General features: G+C 48.3%; 1 protein-coding gene across 1 annotated transcript in view; it reads left to right on the forward strand.

Moving 5' to 3' along the window:
* LOC119453329 (fatty acid synthase-like) overlaps positions 1 to 24,504 on the forward strand; it is a 162,312-nt gene extending 137,808 nt beyond the window's left edge. Inside the window, 9 exon segments of the mRNA XM_037715369.2 lie at positions 1,328 to 1,681; positions 2,937 to 3,134; positions 3,136 to 3,181; positions 5,508 to 5,744; positions 7,867 to 8,094; positions 11,512 to 11,750; positions 18,564 to 18,825; positions 21,400 to 21,658; positions 24,298 to 24,504. Of these exon segments, the coding sequence (XP_037571297.2) occupies positions 1,328 to 1,681; positions 2,937 to 3,134; positions 3,136 to 3,181; positions 5,508 to 5,744; positions 7,867 to 8,094; positions 11,512 to 11,750; positions 18,564 to 18,668 (1,407 nt within the window). The 3' untranslated portion in view covers positions 18,669 to 18,825; positions 21,400 to 21,658; positions 24,298 to 24,504.
* The last annotated feature ends 757 nt before the right edge of the window (positions 24,505 to 25,261 follow it).

Consider the following 25,261-nt stretch of genomic DNA (forward strand, 5'->3'; position numbering starts at 1 on the left):
CCAAAATTTTTTGCTGTTTGGTGCCGTGGTCTTCATTAAAAAAGTTGTCGCAGTTTCACCCGAAAGGCGAAGAATCAATTGCGATAGCAACTTAGTAGAGAGCTATACGGAGTAAGGATAGTAGTTTTATCCGCTGTACAAACTTGGACATGCAGCAGCACCGGCAACACACAGCACTGTTGTCGACGCCATCGGCGTTTTGCCCGCGTTCGCACAAAATGCGTGCGGCGTTGGTGACTGTTGCCGGAGCCTCTGATATAAATAGGCACTTGGTGCCGCAGCTAAACGTCGCACAGAACGCGCGTTTGTTCTCCGCCGTGCGTTCACTCCCCGTGAAAGCACGCGTCCCTCGCGCCCTTTCACTCGCACATACAGCGTTCGGCGGCACGCGGCGACGATTTCATCTCCGTTGACGTCATACGGAACCTCACGGCGACGGCGACGGCGACGGCAACGGCGACGGCGACGGCGACGCCGACGGCAGAAATCTGCTTTGGAGTGTCCATATAATTGCTATCGCAATAAAAGAATTTGCCGCTGTTAGCGATAGCGCCGACTCTGCTTTTTGTAATCCTCGCCAATGGCTTCGAAGCTCGGACAGCACGACGCGTTGCATAATGCCGGTTCTCGAACGTCAGCTTCGCCTCAGTACAGCACTGTTACGCGGTGAAGCATTTGCAAAGTATTGCGGTGAAGCATATCATAAGTGGGAAGGGGCAATTGTCACGGAACACGGTACGTATTCCTTAATTATACACTCGTGCACCCGCCGTCTCCTGTCACAGTACGAGAGCCGATACGCATAAAAAGTATACTGGCAGGCCTTCAAAGCCATTCCGGACGTGGCTGTGGTCACTTGTGCCCTTGGGGGCAGTAAAAGGCTTGCATTAATTTTTTCGGACTGCCCGATTTTTCGGACGTTTGCGCGGTCCCTAGGGAGTCGAAAAAAGCGGACGCTGAATATATATATATATATATATATATTATATATATATATATATATATATATATATATATATATATATATATATATATATGGCACTCTGCGATGAATACGCCCCACAAAGTGGTTGCGCGAAAGCACGTGCCCTTTGCATCAGCGGCGAGAGTTCAACCACCAACCACCACGATAACGGGCGGAAAGAGCCAAATAGAGTTATTCGCCTTAACAAGTGCAACGGATTTAATTCAAATGCGCCCAGCGCTTGTCTCACGAGGGCGCTTCCTGCGTTTTACGTATATTTGTATAGGCAAGTCGGACTTGGTTGGTTACCAGGTAAAAAGGCTTCTCTCCTTAAGGCGACGCGTCTTTGTTGAACAAGCGCAGATCCGGCCCGAAGAAAACGAGTCCGCCTCCACGCCCGCGTCGCCGCTCACGCTGGAGGCCGTGGCGCGCCCCTGTTTCTACGAGCACAAGTCGTACGTGATCGCCGGAGGCCTCGGAGGCCTGGGTCTCGAACTCGCCGACTGGATGGTGACTCGCGGATGTCGCAAGTTGCTCCTGACGTCCAGGACCGGAGTGCGAACCGGGTACCAGCGACTGTGCCTCCAGCGGTGGCGTCGCGTCGGCGCCAACGTGCTCGTCAGCACCGCCGACGTCTCGACGGAGGAAGGAGCGCGCCAGATCGTCGAGGAAGCGGCCGCCCTGGGACCGGTCGGCGGAATCTTCAACTTGGCCATGGTTAGTTGACTGATATCCTTTTTTCCGGAACGGAGGTGTCTTGAAGCTTAAATAACAGTTCGGCGGGTGTTACACTCTTGTAACACAAGAAGGTGAAAGCCTGCTGCAGATTTGGTAATACATGAAGCTATGCAATCGGGGTTAGGCTTCTTTGTAAGACATATTGGTAATGCGTTAAGTTATGCAATCGGGGCTAGACTTCTTGCAATACATAACGAACCGCAATGGGAAGTACACGTGTGGCACTAAAGCGACACCCTGAACGCCACCTATGAACACTTAGCGTAGTACCCAGAGTGCAGCATGTTAGTGCACGCACTAGGCCACACCTTAAGTCAGCGAGATGGCTGCGACGTGACGTGTGCAATCACGCACGCACTAGGCACACATTTAGTAAGTCACTACCGTGGAGCATTCGTGGCTTCAGGGAAGCGTGCTCGTCTGGCACCCAGGTGGCCCGGGTTCGATTCTCCACCAGACCGAAATGTACCAGATTTTCTATTCGGAGTCACTAATTTACTTTGTTTACAGGAACATCCATGAGAAATGTGAGGTCATTCCGAGCACTTTTTGCTTTTTGCTTCGTATGCTTCAGTTGCTGCTTGCCGGCAACTGAAGCTTATGCAGCTTATGCAACTGAAGCGCAACTGCAGCTTATCCAACCGTAATCTTTACCGGGAAACGCTTGCGCCGAACGCTATGCGCGAAGGCGAGTTTCCTGGTTCATTTTATTTCCCCGCACGGACGGCGCCGCCGCTGTCGCGCATGCGTGGAGGCGAGCGCCGTCTGGTGGTGCTGCAAGGAACCCAGCGGCGAACGCGGAGCGCGACACCCGCTGATTACTTGAGTTTTTGCGCACGTAATCGACAGGTGCATTGGGGGGTAGAGGTATACAGCTTTCCTGTAATATTAAAAAGACTGATAAAAAGTACACTTCCACATGCGCTTTATTTAATTTCCCTCCCATCAGTGCCCATTCTGTTTTACTCAATAGGCCACCGAGTATTAGATATTCGCATTTCCTGACCTGCCAAGTTCAATCCACCCATATACTCATGATCAACCATCATAAGTGTTACCAGAGTCCTTTAATTCACCTTATAAAAAACGTTACTGAAGGATTCTGGTGTCGCATAAACATACTGCTCGGGTAGCACGGAGACGAGTCAGGCGTGATATCGTCTCCGTAGTCGCATCGCCGCGAAGACGTCGTGCCAAACCACTATATACTTCACTTCCAATGCCGGGTCTGCAGGTCCTTCAGGACGCCCTCATCGAGAACCAGTCAGCGCAGACCTACGAGGCGGTGTGCAAGCCCAAGGTTCTCGGCACACAGCGGCTGGACGACGCGTCGCGCAAGCTGTGCCCCGAACTCGACCACTTCGTCGCGTTCTCGTCCGTGTCCTGCGGTCGTGGCAACGCCGGCCAGACGAATTACGGCTACGCCAACTCCTGTGATGGAGCGTGTATGCGAGCGTCGCGTCGCGGACGGACTACCCGGTGAGTCGCCTCAAGCCTCCACCTCAAACCTATAAGCACTCGGCTACAGCAGCCAGAGGACAACTCCGGCACTTTCATATATCCTACATGCGTCGCCGCCGCCAGCCGAATAGGGCTGAGAAGAATAGCGATATAACCCGCATATACGACATGGATAAGCATATGGCATACATATATGCCTAAATATACGTGGAACCCCACGGCGACGCCGACGCCGACGGCAGCGAAAATTCGCTTGGAGTGTCCATATAATTTCTGTCGCAATAAAACGAAACTATCATCTACACGCCAAGACACGCTTGCGTGATTGTTGAACGCTGAGCTTTGCTCAGTTTAAAGCCTGAGATTTGTCTAATGCTCGCGCTGCTGCTTTCGAGCGTGACGCTTGCCTCGTGATAGGCGTTCCGAAACGTCATCGCGAACCTTGAATCCTGTTCCTCCATTTTTTTATATAACTCGCTGATCTATTCCTTATGCGCTGCTGTCAACTGTGGAAATCATCTGTGCAATATGCCCATAGACGGCCTGCACACAATTTTCTCTTTCTACTCCTCTAATCTTGGATAATAAGAGATGTATATATATATATATATATATATATATATTAAGGTTGGCGAGTATCCGCAGTTTCGAATACTAATCGAATATTACACACTAACCATTCGTGTCGTATTCGAGAAGGAGCTATTCGGTATTTTCGAATATTCGACACTAACCCAATATTTCGCTACAACGGACTATTAAAGTCATGGTTACAGTTCACTGTCTGCTAAACAAAGTATCGCAACTTATAACTGAAACAACGACAGAAGCTTTCGCAGTGATATAGAAATAAAGATTCGCATTGCTAGCTTTGTTTTCGGTTTCCCGGCGGAAGCCTACATGCCAAGCTGTGATTTTCGCTTGTAGTCTGTCATTTAGTGTTCTTGGCAGTCTATAATCATAGTCATGTAGCAGTTTTTATAGTCTTGTAGCAGTTTCTGCTTGTACGCTGCTTTTCCTGCAACGGGCGCTTTTACATGTGCATAGAGGAGGTGGGGAGCTTTAGTGCTGTTCTCGATCGATTGATGCGAAACTTACTATGATATATCTGTTTGAGGGAGGAAAGCCGGAAAAAACAACGGTGAGCTGCTGTAGTGTGTCCTAAGATAAGAAAGTTATAAGGGACGGTAACGCTGACGTTACCACGGTACAAATTAGTAGAAAAACGAGATGCGCGATTTTGAATTTGAGTGGCTTATAACTTATTATTATGTTGGTATCAGGATTCCATATGCTAATTGCCACAAATTCCCATATGGACCGCACGTTGGTCGTGTACAGCACAGTTTCTACATTCTGAGGTGCGTTTTCAACCCAGATCCTGTGGATCAATTCATGTTAACCAAACCCGTTTATTGATTAGGTCAGCGCGTTTAGGTGTCGGAGGGTAATCACTCATAAGCGTGAAGCGCGAATGAATAGCAACTTGTCGAACTTATCGCGAAACACTGTAGGTGTCTCGTTTAAACCTTGTAATGCCCCAAGTTCCACATCCAGTGACGTTGGAACAATTTGTTCACATATTTATGGCAATGGAGCGTGTAATTGTACAAAATAACAACAACGATGAAACTGTTCTTTGCGTTAAAACTTCAAAGGTGTAGTAAAAAATTAGGTAGTAATTAGTTTGTTAAACTATCCACAACTAAACTTCACAACCAGACTGTCAAAAACGCAATCATGGACTTTTCGTTAGGTTTCCCGCAAATAAACAATCATTTTGAGACATCAAAGTCAGTGTAACATCTGATACGTTGGGTATTACACAGCTAATAACAATATACCTGTTAATAATGTTCTATGCACTAACATCGCAAGCTGTGCCGCTTTTCTGTAGTAAAGTATGTTGCTTTATTCTGGCGCAGTTTCGGCGCCTCCCTTTTTTAATCCCGCCGCAAGAGATGACGTATTCTGGTGGTTGCGAATTGCGCATGACGCTCTTTTTACAAGGATTTAGGTGCACTTTCAAGAACCATGATGGTCGCGATTAATCCGGAGATCGTCCATAGTGCGTTTATGGAGGACTCCATCCGTGCCCTCCATCAAGTATGCAGCCCACCATCCGGAGCCCTCCAGTGCTCCATGGAGGCCTCCATACTCCATGGAGCCCTCCATACAGCCTATCTGCGAAGCTTTTGGACATTAAGCCACATCAGTCGACAAACTGTATGCCAGAAACAACGGCAAACAATTTGCCATCACTCGCGCTGCACGACTTCAAACTGTTACAGGATGGACTGCTGCTTGGCCTACCACTCCATGTCACATGTTCCTATGTTTTCAGGACTGGCCATCCAGTGGGGCGTTGTAGGTGACGTCGGCGTTGTCCACGATATTTTGGGCGCTGGCGTGGTAGCCGGTGTGTTCGCGGCACAAAGGATCGCATCCTGCATGGCGTTGATGGACTCCTTCCTGAGTCAAAAGCACCCAGTCGTCTCGAGTTTTGTCAAGGATGACTCGTTGTCCGTGGGCGACAGCAAAGACAAGCGAGAGCTCGTCCGGTCCGCGGCGCACATCCTCGGTGAGTCGAGAAGGCCTGACTACTGCAAATCTTAAAATACCAGCATTTTTCGGTGTATAGGTGGCAGACTTTCCCAAAATTTTCGCCGGCGCGTCTTCTAGCACAATGCGACTTATATAATATCATGTGCTGGTGCGACCATTAGGTGCGTCTTTTTTTTTACCCGTACAAGAAACCGTTCATGGAAGCATTATGAAAGAAAGCGAATCTTGTATTAACACTGGAGCCGACCGCTGATACAGATGTTAGCTCCTAGGTCTCGAAGGCGTAGGTATACCGCGGCGGCAGCGGCCAAGTTCACCAGCATGGCCTGCGTGGTATAGGTGTTTTCCTGATTGGAAGTCACGCTATGGCTTGCTGTAATACCTTGTTTTTGATAATGAAAAGGCTAAGCCCGCGGAGCTGGCGGTATAAATAACTAAAGGGTGCCACAATTTTTTGCTGTTACGTTGTGGCGCCCGATGTATACCCATTACAAGAAAAGCGCCATCTCGTTGTCATCATCACCGGTTGCCTGCGCGAGAGGTTGCAGTGCTTCCGGCTTTACGAGCGAAAGCTTTACTACGCCTTATCTCTCAAGGTCATTCATCGTGTCGCAATGGCCTTGAGCCGCCGGAACGCGAGCCGGCGGGGCGCAAGTGTGGCAGGTGTGACGTCACGCCACATGATCGGCTGCGGAGAGGCGTTGCAGCTGCGCTCGCTCGGAGCCTTGCCGCTGCGTTACCACGTGACTAGGCGAGGGTTTAATGGCTGCTTCGCCGGAGCTAGGTCGCTCAGTATCTGCCATGGATGGCGCACCGGCAGGGCCGTCTGTGCGTACGCTTCAGCGCAAGCAGGCAGGCTGAATCCAATCATCCAGTAGATATAGCTAGACGGCAAGCTGCGAAATCTCAAGCAAAGGCTGCTGAAACACCGGAGCAAAGGGAGGCCAGATTAGCATGTTATAGAGAACCTTACCAAGCGCGGAAGCAGTGTATTAATGAAACACTGTGTGCATAGTCTTTGCAAAACCAAGCCAAACAGACCTTTCGCACGTGGATAATTAGGTTTACAAGACTCAAACCTCAGGCACTTTTTTGCTCACCATGTCGCTTTTTGTGTGCGTGTGTTCGTGCTGTTTCAAGCGTGTTATGATCGTTAGCGTGTTCGCTCCGAGCGCGCCTCGTCGCAGATGCAGTTCCAGCGACGTGCCGAAAACAGTTGCGTAAAAGTTATTCAGAAGCTGACTACGGTTACCCAGCGATACAATACCGGTGTGACTTGTATACCATTTTTATTCGAAACTTACGAAAAGAAAATGGGGGGGGGGGGGGGGGTTGACTTATACAGAGGTGCAACATATCATCCGGAATATACGGTAGTAAGAATAGAGTTTTGTATTCACCAAGAAATTGTCTTACAAAAACTCCGTCTGCGACTGGCCATCACCGTGCTGATTGTCGTGTTATCACGCCAATCATTATCAAAAGTGTCATGTGTGCCCTAACACCGTCCAACGACAAACATTACCTTATTACGTACAAGAATTACAGGTCAAGATCAGGCACCTGCTCTTGTGAGCCATTGTAGTGCATGAACTGCCTCTTCAGAAGCAATTCTTACGCTGGAGTGTATCCCACTATTGCTTCCGAGATCGGCGCGTGCCGGTGGGATGCGCGAGCATATCTCGGAGGCTATGATCTCTCAACCGCCGCGATGGTTCAGTCGCTATTGGCTTGCGACGCTCAGCGCTCGCCTAGACTGTAAGTCAATTTGCACCCTAAGGGTGTGCTTTCGGTCTTTAATTCACCCTTACACCCTTTATGATTGTAAGGCTGCGAGTTACAGACCGATTGGCAACCTTATGAGCTCTTAAGGGTGCAAATCGGTTTACAATGTATGGAGTTGCAACGCTGAGCAGACGACACTCGCCTTCCACGCCGGCGTTCACCCAAATGTCCTCGCCACAAGGAATATATGTAAGCCTGCGAGCGCATCATTCATTTAATAATGCGAATAGCTTTTCTAGTAGCATTTGGCTGTTCGCTTGCACTGTCAGGCATCGCCGATGGTTCCTGCACAATATTTGCTTTCCTTGTGAAGGTCGCTCAGTGTCTGTTATACTCCTGCTCGTTTCATCCAGGCATCAAGGACCCGTCGAGTCTAAGCTCGAACATCACTCTTGGCGAGTTGGGCATCGACTCTCTTATGAGCGTCGAGCTGAGGCAGCTTTTGGAGCGAGACTACGACCTGGCGCTGTCCATGCAAGAGGTCCGACAGCTCACCATCGGCCGGCTGCGGGAGATCAGCGACGGCAGCTCGACCGCTGAAAGCTCGACCACGCCAGGAAACGTTGCCGATGCAGAGCAAGGTGAGGAAGCCCGGTTCTATATGGTACGATCGGTTTAGATAAAGGTGTCATGTATTATGTACACTCCATCGCCCGCAAGCAATGCCCATATGGGGTGTGTTCCAATTCTGGCCAGCATCGGAGACAGTCTACGCAGACAGCTAAGGAGACAGCTTCGAGGCCATGTAATGGAATGCGTTTCGAACCGCCCGGAAGACGCTTCTTTGACATGACGCCTCCTCGCGGCGACAAGAAAACGTAGAGAAAAGCACACATTATTCCTGTATTGTAAGTCTTTGCGCCTGGGAACCTATGAAAAACACGATGTGACTTACATTAAGGGCGTAGGAAAGCGTATGTACGTTTCCTTGTGCACAGACGACCTTCCTGTCGGCTTTCCGAGCATCCTGCTCAGCCGCCATCTTGTTTGGACAGAAAAGTAGCCTACATAGTTTTTTGACTTCGATGCTGTCTTCGCGAAGCTGACTACTTCGACGTCTTCGTGAGAATCGGAACGAGACTTGAGAAGGCCGCTGTCCGTTTAGCCATCTAATTGCCGTCTACGGCGAGTATTGGAACACAGCCTGTAAACACCAAATCAGTCGCATGCGCAGTCTGAGACGTCTACGCAGTGACGTCACGAGGACGAGAGTGATGTACGACGCTTGTCGAATCGATGACAGTTGTATGCACAGCGAGCTCATATTTACCGACGCTAAATAATTCTGTACCTATGATGTTAATAGGGGTGCATACCGATTCTGGAGTATTGTCGATGAACGGGCAAACACTCAGCGGTTTGCATACAGAATGACTAAAATAAAAGAAAATGAAGCAAACCCAACCATTTGTTATATATATTGCGACATTCCAGTAAGAGGTAGGTCCGCTTTAGGCAATATATGACGCTTCTGGAGGGAATAATGGTGATGGCTGGTTTATAGACATGGAGAAGCACGACGCATATCTAGTTGCATTTATGATGTCGATCGTTATCACTGACACCGCCCAACGAGACGGATTATTCTATTACGTAAAAGAATCAGGGCTCAGTACCAGTCACCTGTTCTTGTGAGCCACTGTAGTGCAAGAACTGCATCTTCAGGAACAATTCTTACGCTGGAGTGTGTCCCAGCCTTACCTGCGAGATTTGCGCGCGCCGGTTGGCTGCGCGCGCCAATCTCGGAGGCCACGGTCTCACAACCGACGCGGTCATTCTATAGGACTGGTGAAGAATTGGCACAAACTCGGTGGAACGTACCGAGCGGATAAATCGAATAATATAAAGCAAATAAAAAAGCAGTTGAATCTAATGTGGTATTTCATTAACAGGTCGGCGTCCCTTAGAAACACCTATGTGCCAACATTACATGTTCAGCTTTAATGCAGGGATTTATTGTCTTATTTCGCAGAACTGCTAGAGGTGCCCTTGCTGGCATCACGTCTTTTCCGGTCAGCCGTACAGGGGGTTATACATATAAGCCCGTTTGCTGGTACTTGCTTTCGGCGCACACAAGACTTTCGTATACACCAAATGTTACTTTTTACGTGGAACACTTAGCAAAACTGTCATATCCAGGCCCCAGTCGTTATTCAGATAGGGTACATTACTAGGCTGACATTAGACAGGTTTAGTATTGCGGAAAATGTTTGCGTTTGCGTTAGCGTGTTACGCACGCTAAATCTTTGCGGAACGCTGCTCGATAGAGATTTAGTATAGCGTAAGACAACGAATACGCTAGCGCAAGACAGGGGCAATTAGAGATCGCAGGGAGAGGCCTTCATCCTGAAGTGGACATAAATATAGGCTGATGATGATGATGATGATGATGAAGACAACGATGCGCCGCTAAGCGCAAAACTTCGCCGCGCCATCTAGCTGCGAGTAGTCAAAGCAGCAAACTGAGCAGCTCGACAACCAAACTAGCCGTGTAGATCCACGCCAAGCCTTGAAAAGAGCCTGCGGGGTCAAGCGCTACGGGCCGAGGGTGCCGCCATGTTTGCAACGCTAAATACTTAGCGTGCGTTTAGCGTCTCCGCTGTATTCGAAAAATAACGGACGAACGCTACGCGCAAAAGTGAAATAGCGTTCTGAGCATGCGCAGTCTGACCCCGGTATTTTTTTTTTTTTTTGCGTTTAGCGTGGTGCCATTTCCGCAATACTAAAACTGTCTATTAGCGGCAATACATTTGAGTGATAAGTCCTCTAAACAACTATAATGTTGTTACGAAATTATGGGTTCACTCATACGATTAAACAATGTGCAGGGAGAAGCCACAGGGAAGGACCAACCGGCACGGAGTGAAGCCGAACTCACGCACCTTTTTCTACTGATCTTTCCCGGGCTCTGCTGCGCAGTGCTACGACAATATGCTAATCAACATTTGAATTACTGACTTTAGGACACGTCTCGTAATTGAAGAATTGAATCGGAGGAGTTGAAGCCATCTCTATTTAGCAGGAATCCTCTGTCACCACTTTCGAAGTATCCCCTGCCCCTCTCACACCCCAGAATCTGCTGAAAGGTGGCTAGCATTCCGGTTAAGACCGTCCGCCGGAACTGTTAGAGGTTTTTGTTAAACTGTTAACTAAAACACCTATGAAATTCGTAGCGCACTTTAAGGTCGCATATATCGAGAAAGAGGTTTCAATTTTCGGTTTCAATTTCGCAGTAATAACGTGTGCCTTAAAGATATTTAAAGTTTTTAGTTTGTTAGTTAAATTATCCCTAAATTTTTTACCGGGCCGTTTATGTAGCAAAACAAGAATAACGGCAGGGGCGTGGATATGACACTTTTTAAATGTTCCGCGAAAAGATAGACACCCAGCGGGTACTTCCCCAAATATAACCGCCAATATGCCGCGATCAACCCAGCAGCTGAGAGCAGTGGCAGCCTGGCTAGGCTAATAGAAAAACGCTTCGCTTTAAAAGCTTGGTGCCGGGCGCACTATTCTGGGCATTGAAATATTCCACCACATTGTCGAATTTGCTATCTTGTCAGTTCTGATTCGCCCAGAAGGCTGCTGCGGTCTTTCTGATTGGCTAAAACATTTCGCCATTAGATAATTTAACAACGTGCAGTATTGCACCCCTGCTCTCGCTGCCAGTGCAGTACGCCACCGCGCAAAAGGAGGCTCGCCATTATTAGACTGGAACTAGAAAGGAGGGCCGCCGCCGGTGCATGTCGCATTGACTGACCGACGCCGAAAAGGCTCAAGCCCGGGCGCGTATGTGCGTGTTCTGCGAAATCGCTAGGCAGAAGAAAGTACAGTAGCTCGTAAAGAAGCTGACAGCGGGAAAGGAAAGGAGTCGCAAGAAAACGCCCCATAACCGCTGTTCGCAGTGATTGATTTAAGGGAATCGAAGAGACGCTGAAACTTAGCAGTATTTTTTTTTTCAATATCATGATCTTGCTGCTTGCTCGTTCCACTCACAGATGACACGCCAAAAGTTGCCCGCTTGAAGCTGATCGAGAAGCTGATACCAGACCGCGCGATGGTCAAGATGAACAATCTCGAGGGGCCGACGCCGTTGTTCATCATGCATCCCGTCGAGGGTCACGTGGGCGCGCTGTCAGAGCTGGCCGCGCAAGTGCGCGTGCGCGTCGTCGGGGTGCAGTGGACGCCGGACGTCACCACGCACAGCATCGAGAAGATGGCTGCCGTCTACGTTCAGGTGCGTAAAATCTGCGTGCATCGTATGACGCAATCTTAGGATAATAATGACGTGACATTTTCGATGTATTGTTTTTGTGATTATTATTACCTTAAATGAAACTACTTGACCTATAAACCCCAGAAAACAATAGCCGTTGCTGTTTAGTTTCGCAGAAAGCGTGTGTATCACCAAGTCATGACACAGACGGTGGTCACGTGGCAGCAGAACAACCGCGAAGTTTTCGCACTCGCTCCATCCTCGCAGTGGCTACTTCGGTCGTCCAGTATGCAACTCGTTGTGCCGATGTCACTAATCGCCATGGCATTCTAGGCGGAGCTAAGACACGTGAAATTCCTTTTCTGCTCAGGCTATAATAAACGGCCTGCTGACACAACTGCTACCTTGCCGTAGAATTTCGTGTGCTTTCAGATACCAAATGCTCGTATGCCATTGAAGCGCTTTAGCGCGGTACCTTAAAAAAATTTGAACCCCTCACCTACCGGGAACAGTGGTGCACGCGAACCTTGTCCTACCATAGGGGAGGGGTTGGTTAGTTTTTTGAGCGGCAGAACAAACCAAACGGCAGAACTATTCGGCAGAACGAAAACGCGGCCTCCCCATCTGACTGCCGGGCCTGAACTGGCGGGAAACGGCGGGCGCGAGGCGAGCGATCAATGAGCATCACACCCTTTCCCTCATCCTGGAGGGAGGGGACGGCGGTGATTGGATAGGGGTATGGCGTGATCGCGCGTGCCAGCTGCGGGCGCCGAGCCAGACCTGTCAAGCATGTGGAGCCTCTATGCGAGAGATGATCGTTTGCCGAGAGTGCTCTGAAGAGAGCGCACGTGTTACGGTCGCGCGCCTTGCGCTGCGTCTATATACCTAAACATCCCCGCCTTTAAGAGAGCGCATGATGAAGCGACAGTAGCTGAATCGGTTAGCGTGGTGGTCTCGCAACGCGGAAGTCGGTGGTTCGAATCCGCTGCCTGACGAAGAACATTTATTTTCGTGCGCCAACACCAACACTAACACCAACATCGACGCTGACACCCTAAAGCGCGGTACCTTAAATCCCGTGTATAGGCGCAAGCTTACAATCTGGTCTAGAGCACTGCACGGGCCTGATTTTCCGGCCTGGGCCCATTTATGAGGCCCGAGCCCAGCCCGGGCCCGTGATACGAAGTGCGGGACCGGCCCAAGCCCGGGCGCAGCACGGGCCCGTGCTGCGCCCGTGTTGCTCCAACCCCGGGCTCAAAACCCGGGCCCATGTTCTAAGCTTGGGCGTTCATTACGCATAGGTCGCAGTATGATCCCGATACTCACCCAAAGTAACTTGCCAATATTTTCGCAGGCTACGTACTCACTCGCACCCATGTGTGCTCACATTCATCGGCATTCACTCACGTGCGTAGTCACTTCCGCTCTATAAAACGTGTACATCCTTATGGGTGTATAAAGGGTGTTTGGTTACCCCATGGATAAATTACCATCCTTACGTTATGAGGGGTAATACTGAATCGTTGATGAGGACAAATGAAATTTTCTTGTTTGCCGATTTCTTGTGAGAAGTAACAATTACTCAAGCTGCTACTGGTGACACGGAAAGATCATTAAATAATCCTTCAAAGCTGTCGCTGTCAAATTGTCTTGTCGAATATTTCTTTGCACCCAAGGTGGTCGAAATCATTACGACTGCTTCTTTTTCTCATCGCACATGTAGCTAGAGCTCGCTGTCACGCGAAATAAATTTTTATAGCCCTCATGGTAGAAGTGTTACCCATGGCACAAGCCAACACCCTTAAAGGTGTAGCATTCTTTAGAGTGCATTACCGCCTACCGGTACCCATTCACGCTCATACTCGCGACTGCTCACCGGCGCTCTCTCGCATACGTACTAAAGTCAACTCACACTCTCCATTAATATCACTCTGATTCATACTCACGTCCGTTCAATATCATCGGCATTCGTTTATTTTCATGTTAACCGCCGCTCCAATTCTACTCATGTCCACTCAAACTTACCGGCACCCACTCCCGTGCATACCTATGCCTAATCACACCCTCCGTTACTCGCCAAATCTCTATTTCTCGGCTACGAAACGAGCATGCAACGAGTGTGAGTCGTGTGTATACTCGCAAGTGAGCATACCGACCCGAGCACATAGGGGTTGGACCCTCCCGCGTCTAACTTTGCGTGGCTTAGTCGTGTCCGGGGAAAAGGGGATCCTGGGGGTTGAGCCGATGCCCTCGTTAGAGTGAACACATGACAAACGCATGGAGACAGCCCCTGCTGGGTATTTTACAAAAGGGTCTAGCGTGACCGTCACAATTCATGCTGTTGAGGCATTCAGGGTTAACATGCCTGCTCAACCTGCCAAGCCTGTTCGAAGCTGTGTGAAAAAAAAAAGCGCGCGCCATTCCACAGCTATGAAGGTGGATCACCAGCGAAGTAGTTTAGCACATGACATAGAGGTGACACAGAATTTAGATCAAAGATATGAGCAAATTTTATTTCTCTTGAGCGTGGACGGCGGTCATAAAAAAAAAGGCACGCACACAGACTTTTATTTTGATCGGCAGTCTTGATCAGCGGCATTTTGATTCGGGTGGAAAACTGCCGCCACCTCGCGGAGCTGGAGGAAAATAGACACGCGCGACTGGACCGCCATGCCGGGAGAGCGGAAGGAAACTAGGCACGCAAGCGCTTGGAACGACGACAAAGAGAGGGTGGTGCGAGGGCCCACATGGCCGACGCGGGTCACACAGCGGCAAATCTTGGAGAAACCCTTATTATCTACCCGAAAGTCTACTGATTTTGAAATTGAGGCGTATTGACGACTAATCTGCTGAAAATGCATATCCAAGTGATGAGACGTATAGGCTTTTGCACAGAATGAAGCGATTTCGCACCAAATTCGGGAGCTGAGTTTTTGCATATGCAGATATGTTCGCGGGCACGAAAAATGCATGGAACCCTAGCCAAAGACAGCTTAATTTGCTGTAAAATAAATAAGCAATTAAAACACACACACACACACACATCAACACCCTTCTTTTGTGCTGCCTTTTTAATCTTGTGCACTTGTGTGTGTGTTTTTAGATGGGGGACCTGTCCAAAGATGGCGCACCACATATTTTTTGGCCCGAGTTGCTTCTCGAAATGCAGGGAGTGCACTGAAAACATAAAACAAGTATAGTCTGGAGTGGCAAGGGTGGTGCGAGCGTGGGTTCGAAGGTTAATTATCTGAAGAGTGTAAGTGAAAGTGGTATCGCGCCTCATTTTATTCGCAGTCCTATCTATAGTGATCGCTATCCGCGACGCTGGGGTGACAGGTGAGGGCGTTGTAGCGCGCTCTGGCCGTTTCAGAATGCCTACAAGTGTTCTCAGCTTGCTGCCTTCCCCACAGGGGCGTCTGCGCAAGCAGGCGTTTGGTGTGTTGGCTGACAACCTTGGCTGACAACCTTGGTATTCCACTTTTTGACAGTCGAATAATGTCACCGACCATGGCTGTGGCAGCACATCGAATGTGACACATCCTTTCTGACAATATTCCGACACGCTCCCGAGGCATTAATACGCGGTCACTTCCTAGAATTACAAGTGAAAGGGGGTTTATTAACGTTGAACGGCAAGCGGAAGGATTGCACGACGGGCACAAAAACAGTGTCAGCCGGCGTCAACAGCTCGCGATCTCCGCTCGCACCTCTAGCCAAGACAAAGTCCCAATGCCGCATACGTTGCTTCATCCCCACTACACAAGCAAGATACCCCTGACCTGAATTTTATACGGACGTTTCTAAATCTCATGAGAAAGTGTCCTTGTCACTGTTGGGTCATCTTTTTAGTTAACAGGGAGTTCTCAATTCATAAATGAGTATTTTTACAGCTGAGGCTTTTGCAGTAATGTTGACTGAAATACATAAGAAAACAAAGGCTCAGCAGGAGTGGTAATATATACAGACTCGCCAAGTGTGGTAAAAAAATGTGGTTGATCCCTCTTATATAGGAATCGGTATAGAACACGAAAGTGAAACGTGTCTTCACAGAAGTAGTGTAATGTTTATTGCACATTGATATATAATGTCTATTGGTGTTTTGTGGCTAAAGCGCCCTTAGGCGTTGATGCACCCACGCTGACGCCTGGTGGCACGTCTCCTCCATCACGACTACCAACGTCGATGACCATGAGCAACCGTCGTGCATATGGAAGCTGCACTACGCTGCACACGCTAGCACAACGCGAAAGACGAAGCACGTAACTGACACACTAATACAACGCGCAAGACAAAGCACGTAACTGAATCGTCACCGAGTCAAATCAGCGCGTACAGCGCGTCGTAATTGCAGCCTCCGCGATCAACTTCAGAAACATTTTCAGAGCTAATTGCGGAGGCCACGCTCCGCTGTGCTGAGTACGGTGAACGCCACCTAGGTGGCGTTGGTAGTGCTTCTTGATGCCAGCGTCCCTTCGAATGCTGGCATCGAGGCGTCGTAGTGCTGAGACCACCGAAGCGTTCACTGTCGGTGCGCGTTAAGGCCGGAATACATGGAGCGAATAACCGGCGTCCGAGCGAAGAACTTCGTCGGGCGGCGAACGTCCGACGGCCGGCGTCAAGAAATTTGCCGTCCGCAGCCGATCTGCCTGTCCAAACATTTTCGTCGGGCGAACGCCGCCGCCGGAAGCGTCTAGCGCGCAGCGGTGGACGACAGCCAATCAGGAGGCACTAGTTCCGGTCGCAATGCATGCTGGTGTTTCGCGCGCGCGCGCCTTTTCGCGTCGTCTGCAATCGCGTTGGTGTTGCCGTGTCTGCATGTCTCTGCACCGATTGAGTAGTTCCTAGTATGATCTCTCAGGAATCGCGTTGTATTTGTACATCCCATATCCGCTGATCTGCGAGGAAACAGACAAGCAGTGCAAGCTCTCTACAACAACCTTCAACAGAAATCTTCTGATCTCAGAGGCCACATGCTGTCGTCATGCCTATCTCCCGACTTCCCCGATAGATGACGTTGGCATCGGATATTTCTTTCGCTAGGCTTAGACGCGTTCGAAACGAGAAGCGATCTCGAAAACTACTCAAGGTTATCCATAATACTCTGTCGTCGAAGCGGCCTGAGACTAAGCGAAAGCCGTTTACGCAGTCATTTGCTTCCAACTAAGTGAATTCTACAAGGACAACGCCAAATTCAGTTCGAAGCGGGCGGCCGGGACCGCCGCCAACACGGCGGCCAACGCGCGGCGGCGTTCGCCGCATGTATTGCAACACAGCAAACATCCTGCGTCGTGTCGCCGCGTCGTTACTTGACGCGTGAAGTTCGTCGAGAAAGTTCGCTCCATGTATCCCGGGCTTTAGTGTCATAATGCAGTACTTCTCTTTTCTGCTCGTAGGCGGCGGCACCGCCCCGAGCAAGAGCGCGGGTACACGGAGGAGTGTTAGATATATAAGGCGCGTCTGTGTAGCTCTCTGCGAATGCGTTTGTGGCGCAATGGGTTAAACGCTCGGCGATCTATCGTCGCGGACCGAGAGGTCGTGGGTTCGATTCCCAAATTTTGCATGTTTGTGGAACTTTTTCTTCTGGTTTCTTTCTTTGTATTATGTTCTATGACGTATTTCCGTGACGGAAATACGTCAGTGAAGTCTTGGTGGACCCCGGAATAAAACACTTTCGTGTTAAAACAGTGGAATCCTTGAACAAGCACAAGAATCCTGTACTGAATGAACTATACTCTGGGCTTTGCATGGAATATCTGTCCAACCACCACATAACATTATGTTGGGTACCAGGACATAAATGCATTGAAGGCAACGTGCTCGCTGACCGTAATGCAACAACTGTTCGCCCTGGAGCCGTGGGAAGCAAAGTAGCAGTGCCAGTGCTCGATCTAAAACGTTTCCTGCGTATGAGGTTGAAAGAATACTGGCAACAAGAGTAGGATAAAGAAACACAAAACAAACTGCACTTGGTAAAGCCCCAAATATGTAACTGGGTCTGTGGAAAGAAAGCGAGGCAAATTGATGTGGCACTTACCCGACTGAGAATAGGACACACATTTGGGACGCACTGCTACCCTCTCACAGGAAATGAATCCCCCATCTGCAGAAGGTGTGGGGAATTGATCACTGTATTACATGTCCCAATAGAATTAAAGCACTTAGAAGCTCACAGAAATAAATATTTTCCTAAAATTTATAACGAGTGTATTCCACTGCATCCTGAGCTATTCGTTGGAAGAGAACCACTCTTTAAAGCGAGCAGTGATGGCATTCCTCAGTGAAGTCGGCACATTGAAAATTATATCTACGCACGGCTGCTAGCTAATATCACATGTTTGCAGCCCTCTCTTTTACGTGGAAGGGAGGCATTGCTATCACCTCATCAATGTCGCTGGCCTCACTACAGCTGCTTCAGCAGTCGTATGACTATTGCTTAGGCCAAACGATATCCTCCAGCCTTTCATAAATAGACGCCAATTCAGATTATCGGATGACGATTCACAGGCACTGTTCTCATCTTGTTCATTCCCGACCACTGTCAGCTCTTAAACATTTAACGCTTCACTGTGTGCATGCTCATACTCTTATTGTGTAGTTTTCACGCATTTTGCGGTAATTTTAGGCCCATTTACAGCCATACACCATCTTACATAGCACCGCCTCATCGCATTAATGACGTCGTTCTGGCGCTCTTTGTCCACAATTGGCCCTTGCGCCATTAAACACCACATATCATCATCATTATCATCATCTTTTTTCCTTCACTAGCCTTCTATAGTAGACACATGCGCTGCAGTGAGATCCAATGTATACCCGCATGCTCATACCCTGCAGAGGCTACGCGAAGTACAGGCGGAAGGGCCGTACCACCTGGCCGGCTACTCGTTTGGCGCCACGGTTGCATTCGAAATGGCCGTGCAGCTTCAGGCCTCCGGCTGAGTCCGTGGGCAGCCTGACCTTCCTGGACGGAGGTCCCCGCTTTCTGGACCTGTTCTCTGCTCAGCGGAGGTCACGCTCCACGATTAGCAGAGAGGAGCACGAGACAGACCTCTTCGTCATGTTCCTCGCCCAGTACCTTCACCTGGACGTTTCTCAGGTGAGCAAAAAGGTCAAGCAAGGTCACATGGTTTGCTGCCCCTCCGCAGCCACACCACACGTGACCCTTGCGTAAGGAGTGGGAAAGAACGTCGAATAATTACATATACCATTGTTCGAATTATAGCAACCCGTTCCACAAACTTCCTCTATAGTTTTGTATGCGGACGATACTAGCTTGTTTTTTACTGGCAGCCGTTTAAGAGATTTCGAAAAAGCGGCGAACGAGTGGTTGATCTCGCTTTCATACTGGCTTGACTGTAACCAGGTACAATTAAATGTTAGTAAAACTAAATATATTTTATTCAAAGGGAAAAATAAGCTCGAAGATTACTCCATTTCAGTTCGATTTAAAAATAATGAGATCCAGCTTGTCCCATTGTTTAAATTCTTGGGTGCACTTTTTCTGTAAACCTCAGTTGGACACCGCAAATCAACAAAGTACATGCCAGTATGTCTAGATCAATTTCTGTCTTATATAAACTTAGATCTCTGGTACCAAACTGGCTCAAGCTCCTGTTTCTCACTAGTTCCTTCTCATCTCCATTACTGCCTCTTAATCTGGGGTACGACTTCAAGAACGAACCTTGAAAGGCTAATAATTGTACAAAAGAGAGCTGTTCACGGCATAGAAAGTCTGGAACTAACTGAGGATATTGCACCATTTTTTAACAAGCTTAAATTACTGTTAACCAACTTTACAACCTTAAGCTCACCTTGTATATTCGCAAGGAAATTGGAAATGACGTGAGTAGTTATATGACTCAGTGTTACCCTACTAATGTTCCCTATGATCTCCGACACGAGCGATTTAGAATACCGTTATTCAGAACCATTTACGGAAATCAAACATTGCTCTACATACCTAATACCTAACCTTCTCCGCAACAATAGTTATATCCGCGAACCTATTGAAAAATGTAGTTCTATACACATGCAGCTTAAAGAAAGATGTCACAATGTACTTAGTCTTGGTACTGTGTGCTAAATTAGTTCTTGAGTTATAAAAAAAGGAACTTTTTTATTGTTCTATTACCATTGTACTCTGCTACATTATCTAAAAGTTACACATTGGTAAGAATGGCTATGTTACATTTATATAACTTTTGCATAATGTTGTACTTTTTAATATGTCGCCAGTTATCTACGCGTTTGTTCTTGTTATGGGTTATTGCTGTTGCATTATTGTGGGATTCTGTTACACAATTTAAGATGCCTAATCACGATGTTACTTCTGCTTGTGAACAATTTTTTTGTGTGTTGCTCTAATGTACAATGTCATTGTTTTTCTTTTTTTTAATGCTCACTGCAAATGTATGGGTGGAGGGACCTTAGTCAGGCGGAGTTCATTTGCCTTTACTCCTTTCAACCCAGGTAATGTATGTCTGACTAAACTGAAACTAAAACAGAAAAACATTGAAGAAACAAAAACTCGCAGTTCCGCCCGAAAGGCGAAGCATCAGTTGCGATAGTAAATGAGTAGATAGCTATGCGGAGTAAGGATAGTAGTTTTATCGGCTGTATAAACTTAGACACATTCGCTTACTAAGTGAATTAACAAGCATGCATGGTGTCGCGCGCACAAGCAAACATGAGTAGATCCCACTCGACGACCGCAGACAACCGCTGTCGGAACGTTGGCGTCTGCAAGCGCAGCAGCAGCGAGCGAAGGTTCGTGTGGTCTATCGTTTCAGCGGAAAGTGAGCGGCGAAAGCATAGCGCATACAAAGCTATGAGCCGTCTGCAGATCGCTTCCAAGATGCGTGCAAAGTACAACTACGCAGTTGCGGGCAGAGTAAAAGCCGCACCCCTGCCTTCCCGCTTTCCTCCTTTCGCGTGCGAGACTGAGTCGCCAGTTCCCCTTGCGCCGTTGGTGCCGTAGCACAACGTCCCCCCCCCCTCCCTCCCATCCCCCCACGGCCTTTGGTGCGACGGTCGCGTTTGCTCTCCGCCGTGCGTTCGCTCTCCGTTAAAGCTCGCGTACCTCGCGCGCTTTCGCTCGCACATAACGGCGCGCGACGACGATTTTATCGCCCTTGGACTTTATAGGGAACATAAAGACGACGGCAACGACGACGGCGATGGCAGAAATCCGCTTGGAGTGTCTACGTAATTGCTATCGCAATAAAACAGGCTATTTTTTAAAGTTAATTCATACGTGTAATGGCTGTATTAGTGTTGCAGAGGAGGTATGGATCAGGGAATTGCGGAGGAAGACTGAGACCTTATGTTCTTTTATTGTTTGCACACACTTTGTAACATTGGGAATTAAATGCTTGTTTGAAAGACTCATGGCTGGATGGCTCAATGACTTAATTGATTGATTGATTCATTGTGTCACCTATTGACTGATTGGTTTGAGTCAGTGGTTGAGAGCTCCTACCACGCGTTAAGTGCGCGTGCTTTTTACGATACACCGAAGTTCGTGCGTCGTGTAAGTGGCACGCTGTAACGTCACGACGGAGAGATGAGCTGAGCCAAGTCGTCGCTAGATTCGCAACCCGCGCGTTGGCAGAGAGGAACTATTGGTTCAGGCCTCAGTGTCGAGTTCGTCGCCTTCCTCTTTCGCGCGCAGGTGAGGAGTCAGCTGAGCGAGCATTCGAGCTACGAGACGAAACAGGAAGCAGCCATCGACATCCTTCTCGACGCCCGTCCCGACCTGCGACTAGCCCGCGAGACCGTGGCCGCTGCCATGCGCATCTTCTACGAGTGTCTCCGGGCGGGCACGGTGTACCAGCCGCAAGGAAAGTACCGCGGCGACGTGCTGCCTCATCAAGCCACGACAGATGCCCGAGACAGCACCGCACCTGCCGCACGAATACGGTCTCTCCGAGGTATGCGCACAAGCTTATCAAGTCTATGTACAGTGTACACCAAAGGTGGCTTGACTCAAAGCTCTTTCTCGACCAGGCCGAGTGCAGTTACGGTATGTGCCCCAACGCGAAGGAATTAAAGAAAAAGTTAACACCGACGAAAGCCGATGTAAAAAAAAAAAAAAAGCCGGTAGATCCTATGCCCTGTGGGAATCGATGTTATGCGAAGCTGTGTGCGGGGATCCTACTAAGTTAACGAAACGACCACGAGAGCACCAAGATGTAGGTGACTGTTTCATGACCTACATGACACGCAGGTCATGACATTCATATCATGAGCCCTCAGGAGTCCCTTTAGCTACGCCTAGGAGACCTTAAGGCAGAAGCATTAGTCATGCTCATGACTATGACTTCGGCCATCAGCCTTTAACCTTTTCTTTCACTTAGTGCCACATACGAGCCCATTCAATTGGTTTTTGCGTTAATCTTCTTTCGCTGAGTCATTGTCGTCTTTGCTGCATTTCGATGGAGGCGAAATGCAAAAACGCCCGTGTGCTTGCGTTAATTGTAGTGCACGGTAAAGAACCGCAGGTGTCAAAATTAATACGGAGCCCTCCACTACGACATGGACCACGAGAGCACCAAGATCTTTCATGACCTACACGACACGCAGGTCATGCCATTCATATCATGAGCCCTCAGGAGTCCTTTTAGCTACGCCTAAGAGACCTTAAGGCAGAAGCATTAGTCATGCTCATGACTATGACTTCGACCATCAACCTTTAACCTTTTCCTTCACTTAGTACCACATACGAACCCATTCCATTGGTTTTTGCGTTAATATTCTTTCGCTGAGTCATTGTCGTCCTTGCTGCATTTCGATGGAGGCGAAATGAAGAAAAGCCCGTGTGCTTGCGTTAATTGTAGTGCACGGTAAAGAACCGCAGGCGTTAAAATTAATACGGATCCCTCCACTACGGCATGCCTCATAATCAGAACTGGTTTTGGCACATAAAACCCCAGAACGAAGGAAAAAGATGAGTCATGGTAATGACTATGGCTTCTACAACCATACATCACTTAGTGTCCAGTGCTTCAGTGGTTTTTGAGTGTTAAACTTTTTTGGCTGAGCCATTGTCATTTTTGCTGAGTCATGCTCATGTCTGACTTCTACTGTCATCCTTTAGTGCTTTATTCACTTAGTACCCACGTCAGAACCCATTTCAGTGGTTTTAAGTGTTAATCTTTTTTCGCTGACGCATTGTAATTTTTGCTGAGTCATGCTCATGACTATGACTTCTACCATCATCTTTTAGTGTTTCCTTCACTTAGTACCCACGTCCGAACCCATTTCAGTGGTTTTTGAGTGTTAAGCTTTTTTGCTGACCATTGTAATTTTTTTGCTGAGCCATGATCATGGCTATAACTTCTACCATCATCCTTTAATGTTTCCTCCACTTGGTATTCACGCCCGAACCCATTTCAGTGGTTCTTGAGCGTGAATCTTTTTCGCTTAGTCATTGTAATTTTTGCTCAGTCATGGTCATGATTACGACTTCTACCATCATCCGTTAGTCTGTGCTTCGTTTAGTACTTTGTATGTGCTGTGCTTTCGACGTTTAGTTCGCGTTGAAACGAGAGACAGCACGAAAGTCAATTCACTCGCTGCTGCCGCGCGCTTCCTCACTCCAGCGTTTTGACAGTGAGTTTCCGCGGTCACCAAGCGAGATGTGTTCATGTTTATCTGTGCGCGCGTGACACAGTTCTTGTTAATTTAGTTAGTAAGCGAATGTTTACGACTCTATACGGCCGATAAAACTACTATCCTTACTTCGTATAGCTGTCTTTTAATTTGCTATCACAATCGATGCCTCACCTACCTTTTGGGCGATACTGTGACTTTTTCTCGTGTCAACAAGTGTTGAGGTGAAAAATTGTTACAGTACACGGGGGTCAAGGTGCCTTAATTTCGCGTACGCACACGAGTAGCTGTGAGTGAAGTGAAGGGTAACTTCTTAGGAGCACGTGTCAACATAAACGGCAGCTTCTTCAAAGGAGAACTTAGCTCACGCTGCTTGGGCATGTCTACATCTCACCTGCAGCCGCGCCGTTCAACAAGGGACGGCATTTCAGGCTTAAGCCATATTCTATGTGCGAGATAGGTCGGTAATTTTGCTAATTGTGTTACTACTTCTGTCTTAGCGTCAATAAAAATTCTGACTAGCCTCGCCCCCATGCGAACTCAAAGTCCTGTAGCCACTCACGAAGACCGTTGCGACTCGCAAAACCTTTTCACACTCTTCTAACACAGGTACCACTTAGGTTCTCTTCAGCCATGGCGATAACGGTGATGTTGGATGTTGGCTAGCCAGCCCTTACTGGTTAGGCTCTTACGTTTAAAACTCAAACACAAACATTATACGAACAGGACATCAAACACTTATGACATCAAACACAACCATTATACGAAGAAGGTAACATTCAATTCCTTCCAGAGCAGCCGACACTGCTGTCAGTTTCTGCATTTCTGTGACTTTGGCGCTGTGAGTTGTCAGGCGGAATCGCAGCAATGATTGTGCTTATATGTTTTTGAGGAATTAAGCCTGTGATGTGGAGGTGTATCCTTATTTGTTTTTTGTTCTCTCTCTTCCTTTCGCCAGTGCTGTGAAGGCAACATCGAGGTCGTTGTCGTGGACGGCGGTCACGAAGACTTCATACTTGGACAGGGTGCGCACCGATGCGCAGCCATTATCAACCGCCAGCTGCATTGCTAGCGAAGGGCAATGATGAAATCGTAGCAATGAAGAAAGATTATCAAATTACCTGAAGCTTCTATAGGAATTACCTTCATTTCGCAAGAAACAATAAAAAAATCACAGCATATCCATGGGGTGAATGATGATGAGTGGGCGAAGCACCGGAGGGAATCATCGGATCTCCCGCTTAAGGGGACGCTAGCACAAATGCGTTAGAAACGTGCAGTACTCTCTAGTAAGGGGGAGCGGCCAGAGCGTCTTACGCAGCCATTTACACATGCCGGAACGTGCACCGCGTTTGCCGACGCCATCACATGACTGCTGAGAGAGTATACCCTCCGTATTCATAAACGCTCCTCGACTTGAACTTGACTTGCCACCGCCTTGGGCAACGCGTTGACGGACGAACGCACCGACAGTTTTCTCGTTGGGTAACCATGGAAATGCTTACGCATTTAAAAAAGACAGCATAGCGTCCTTTCTCTATTCACCGCTGTCTTCACATCTCGCTGATATTTAAGGAACTTTGCTCGACTGGAGTATATCTGTCGGCATTGAGTGTCTGCGGATGGCGAATTTTCTTTTTAAGTGCGACGCACTTTAGGGGCCCCGCGGGCTGTCGTCGGCGTCCGTCGCGTGTGATACGTCGTGATCACGCTCAAAAACTGAAAAGCTCAAAACAGGGTCAAAACAAGTGCAGAATTGATCAAAACCGGTTCAAAATAAACTAACATGATTCAGAATAACTTAAAAGACAGGAATAATCAAACATTATGCGCATTAATTACCAGAAATTCATTAAAAGTAATTCTATCATCAGCAAACTATTTGGCTCCATGTGCGTGGCGGTTACCCACCAGTTGTGCCT

Source organism: Dermacentor silvarum, chromosome 5 (assembly GCF_013339745.2).
Source record: "Dermacentor silvarum isolate Dsil-2018 chromosome 5, BIME_Dsil_1.4, whole genome shotgun sequence".
NCBI classification, from domain to species: Eukaryota; Metazoa; Arthropoda; class Arachnida; order Ixodida; family Ixodidae; genus Dermacentor; species Dermacentor silvarum.